This window comes from Coregonus lavaretus (genome assembly GCF_964263955.1).
Source record: "Coregonus lavaretus genome assembly, contig: HAP1_SCAFFOLD_3501, whole genome shotgun sequence".
Classification (NCBI taxonomy): Eukaryota; Metazoa; Chordata; class Actinopteri; order Salmoniformes; family Salmonidae; genus Coregonus; species Coregonus lavaretus.
Genome location: NW_028161112.1, coordinates 15,001 through 20,000, shown reverse-complemented (window position 1 = coordinate 20,000; position 5,000 = coordinate 15,001). Strand labels below are relative to the sequence as shown.

General features: G+C 44.8%; 1 protein-coding gene across 2 annotated transcripts in view; it reads left to right on the top strand.

The window, feature by feature from the left end:
- Window positions 1-5,000, top strand: part of ptpn9b (protein tyrosine phosphatase non-receptor type 9b) — a 27,668-nt gene that overhangs the window by 17,504 nt on the left and 5,164 nt on the right. For both annotated transcript variants that reach the window (XM_084195618.1, XM_084195619.1), the window contains exon 9: window positions 3,853-3,922. In XM_084195618.1, the coding sequence (XP_084051744.1) occupies window positions 3,853-3,922 (70 nt within the window). The remainder of the gene's footprint in view (window positions 1-3,852; window positions 3,923-5,000) is intronic.

The following is a 5,000-nucleotide window of genomic DNA, read 5'->3' as shown; positions in this document are numbered from 1 at the left end:
TGTAGTGGAGGAGGAGGAGAGTTACCCCCTCTATACTATTCCCTATGTAGTGGAGGAGGAGGAGAGTTACCCCCTCTATACTATTCCCTATGTGGTGGAGGAGGAGAGTTACCCCCTCTATACTATTCCCTATGTAGTGGTGGAGGAGAGTTACCCCCTCTATACTATTCCCTATGTAGTGGAGGAGGAGAGTTACCCCCTCTATACTATTCCCTATGTAGTGGAGGAGGAGAGTTACCCCCTCTATACTATTCCCTATGTAGTGGTGGAGGAGGAGAGTTACCCCCTCTATACTATTCCCTATGTAGTGGTGGAGGAGGAGGAGGAGAGTTACCCCCTCTATACTATTCCCTATGTAGTGGTGGAGGAGGAGAGTTACCCCCTCTATACTATTCCCTATGTAGTAGTGGAGGAGGAGAGTTACCCCCTCTATACTATTCCCTATGTAGTGGTGGAGGAGGAGAGTTACCCCCTCTATACTATTCCCTATGTAGTGGTGGAGGAGGAGAGTTACCCCCTCTATACTATTCCCTATGTAGTGGAGGAGGAGGAGAGTTACCCCCTCTATACTATTCCCTATGTAGTGGAGGAGGAGGAGAGTTACCCCCTCTATACTATTCCCTATGTAGTGGTGGTGGAGGAGAGTTACCCCCTCTATACTATTCCCTATGTAGTGGTGGTGGAGGAGAGTTACCCCCTCTATACTATTCCCTATGTAGTGGTGGCGGAGAGTTACCCCCTCTATACTATTCCCTATGTAGTGGAGGAGGAGGAGAGTTACCCCCTCTATACTATTCCCTATGTAGTGGTGGAGGAGGAGAGTTACCCCCTCTATACTATTCCCTATGTAGTGGAGGAGGAGAGTTACCCCCTCTATACTATTCCCTATGTAGTGGTGGCGGAGGAGAGTTACCCCCTCTATACTATTCCCTATGTAGTGGTGGTGGAGGAGAGTTACCCCCTCTATACTATTCCCTATGTAGTGGTGGAGGAGAGTTACCCCCTCTATACTATTCCCTATGTAGTGGTGGAGGAGAGTTACCCCCTCTATACTATTCCCTATGTAGTGGAGGAGGAGGAGAGTTACCCCCTCTATACTATTCCCTATGTAGTGGTGGAGGAGAGTTACCCCCTCTATACTATTCCCTATGTAGTGGTGGCGGAGGAGAGTTACCCCCTCTATACTATTCCCTATGTAGTGGTGGAGGAGAGTTACCCCCTCTATACTATTCCCTATGTAGTGGTGGAGGAGAGTTACCCCCTCTATACTATTCCCTATGTAGTGGTGGTGGAGGAGAGTTACCCCCTCTATACTATTCCTTATGTAGTGGAGGAGGAGGAGAGTTACCCCCTCTATACTATTCCCTATGTAGTGGTGGAGGAGGAGAGTTACCCCCTCTATACTATTCCCTATGTAGTGGTGGTGGAGGAGAGTTACCCCCTCTATACTATTCCCTATGTAGTGGTGGAGGAGAAGAGTTACCCCCTCTATACTATTCCCTATGTAGTGGTGGAGGAGAGTTACCCCCTCTATACTATTCCCTATGTAGTGGTGGAGGAGAGTTACCCCCTCTATACTATTCCCTATGTAGTGGAGGAGGAGGAGGAGAGTTACCCCCTCTATACTATTCCCTATGTAGTGGTGGAGGAGGAGAGTTACCCCCTCTATACTATTCCCTATGTAGTGGTGGTGGAGGAGGAGAGTTACCCCCTCTATACTATTCCCTATGTAGTGGAGGAGGAGACAACACAACATATAGAGACCCTAACACAACATGACAACACAACATATAGAGACCCTAACACAACATGATAACACATCATATAGAGACCATAACACAACATGACAACACATCATATAGAGACCCTACCACATGACAACACAACATATAGAGACCCTAACACATGACAACACAACATGACAACACAACATATAGAGACCCTAACACAACATGACAACACAACATATAGAGACCCTAACACAACATGACAACACAACATGACAACACAACATATAGAGACCCTAACACAACATGACAACACAACATGACAACACAACATATAGAGACCCTAACACAACATGACAACACAACATATAGAGACCCTAACACAACATGACAACACAACATGACAACACAACATATAGAGACCCTAACACAACATATAGAGACCCTAACACAACATGACAACACAACATATAGAGACCCTAACACAACATGACAACACAACATATAGAGACCCTAACACAACATGACAACACAACATATAGAGACCCTATCACAACATGACAACACAACATATAGAGACCCTAACACAACATGACAACACAACATATAGAGACCCTAACACAACATGATAACACATCATATAGAGACCATAACACAACATGACAACACATCATATAGAGACCCTACCACATGACAACACAACATATAGAGACCCTAACACATGACAACACAACATGACAACACAACATATAGAGACCCTAACACAACATGACAACACAACATATAGAGACCCTAACACAACATGACAACACAACATGACAACACAACATATAGAGACCCTAACACAACATGACAACACAACATGACAACACAACATATAGAGACCCTAACACAACATGACAACACAACATATAGAGACCCTAACACAACATGACAACACAACATGACAACACAACATATAGAGACCCTAACACAACATGACAACACAACATGACAACACAACATATAGAGACCATAACACAACATGACAACACAACATATAGAGACCCTAACACAACATGACAACACAACATATAGAGACCCTAACACAACATGACAACACAACATATAGAGACCCTAACACAACATGACAACACAACATATAGAGACCCTAACACAACATGATAACACAACATGACAACACAACATATAGAGACCCTAACACAACATGACAACACAACATATAGAGACCATAACACAACATGACAACACAACATATAGAGACCCTAACACAACATGACAACACAACATATAGAGACCCTAACACAACATGACAACACAACATATAGAGACCATAACACAACATGACAACACAACATATAGAGACCCTAACACAACATGACAACACAACATATAGAGACCCCAACACAACATGACAACACAACATATAGAGACCCCAACACAACATGACAACACAACATATAGAGACCCTAACACAACATGACAACACAACATATAGAGACCCTAACACAACATGATAACACAACATGACAACACAACATGACAACACAACATATAGAGACCCTAACACAACATGACAACACAACATGACAACACAACATATAGAGACCCTAACACAACATGACAACACAACATATAGAGACCATAACACAACATGACAACACAACATATAGAGACCATAACACAACGTGACAACACAACATATAGAGACCCTAACACAACATGACAACACAACATATAGAGACCCTATCACAACATGACAACACAACATGACAACACAACATATAGAGACCCTAACACAACATGACAACACAACATATAGAGACCCTAACACAACATATAGAGACCCTAACACAACATGACAACACAACATATAGAGACCCTAACACAACATGACAACACAACATATAGAGACCCTAACACAACATATAGAGACCCTAACACAACATGACAACACAACATATAGAGACCCTATCTAGCATGGGTAGAATGGTCATCTGAATCAGGTGGCAGTAGGTGGCAGCAAAACGTTGTTCTGATTTGAAACACTCATGTCTGTGTGTGTGTGTCTGTGTCTGTGTCTGTGTGTGTGTGTGTGTGTGTGTGTGTGTGTGTGTGCTCCAAGACGTCGGACTACATCAATGCCAGTTTTATGGACGGGTACAAGAGGAGCAACGCTTACATCGCTACTCAGGGTGAGTTGGGAACCCTATTCCTCTACTGCTGTCCAGAGCTGTAGGACTGGATAGGACTGGATAGAGCTGAATAGGACTGGATAGGACTGGATAGAGCTGGATAGAGCTGCATATGACTGGATAGGACTGGATAGAGCTGCATAGGACTGGATAGAGCTGCATAGGGCTGGATAGAGCTGCATAGGACTGGATAGAGCTGGATAGAGCTGGATAGAGCTGGATAGGACTGGATAGGACTGGATAGAGCTGGATAGGACTGGATAGGACTGGATAGAGCTGGATAGGACTGGATAGAGCTGGATAGGATAGGGCTGGATAGGACTGGATAGAGCTGCATAGGACTGGATCGGACTGGATAGAGCTGATAGGACTGGATAGAGCTGGATAGGACTGGATAGGACTGGATAGAGCTGGATAGGACTGGATAGAGCTGGATAGAGCTGGATAGGGCTGGATAGGACTGGATAGAGCTGGATGGACTGGATAGGACTGGATATGACTGGATAGGACTGGATAGAGCTGGATAGGACTGGATAGGGCTGGATATGACTGGATAGAGCTGGATAGGACTGGATAGAGCTGGATAGAGCTGCATAGGACTGGATAGAGCTGGATAGAGCTGGATAGAGCTGCATAGGACTGGATAGAGCTGGATAGGTCTGGATAGAGCTGCATAGGACTGGATAGAGCTGGATAGAGCTGGATAGAGCTGGATAGGTCTGGATAGAGCTGGATAGGACTGGATAGGACTGGATAGAGCTGATAGGACTGGATAGGACTGGATAGAGCTGGATAGGACTGGATAGGACTGGATAGGACTGGATAGAGCTGGATAGGACTGGATAGAGCTGGATAGGACTGGATAGAGCTGGATAGAGCTGCATAGGACTGGATAGAGCTGGATAGGACTGGATAGAGCTGCATAGGACTGGATAGGACTGGATAGAGCTGATAGGACTGGATAGAGCTGGATAGGACTGGATAGAGCTGGATAGAGCTGGATAGGACTGGATAGGACTGGATAGAGCTGGATAGGACTGGATAGAGCTGGATAGGACTGGATAGAGCTGGATAGGAC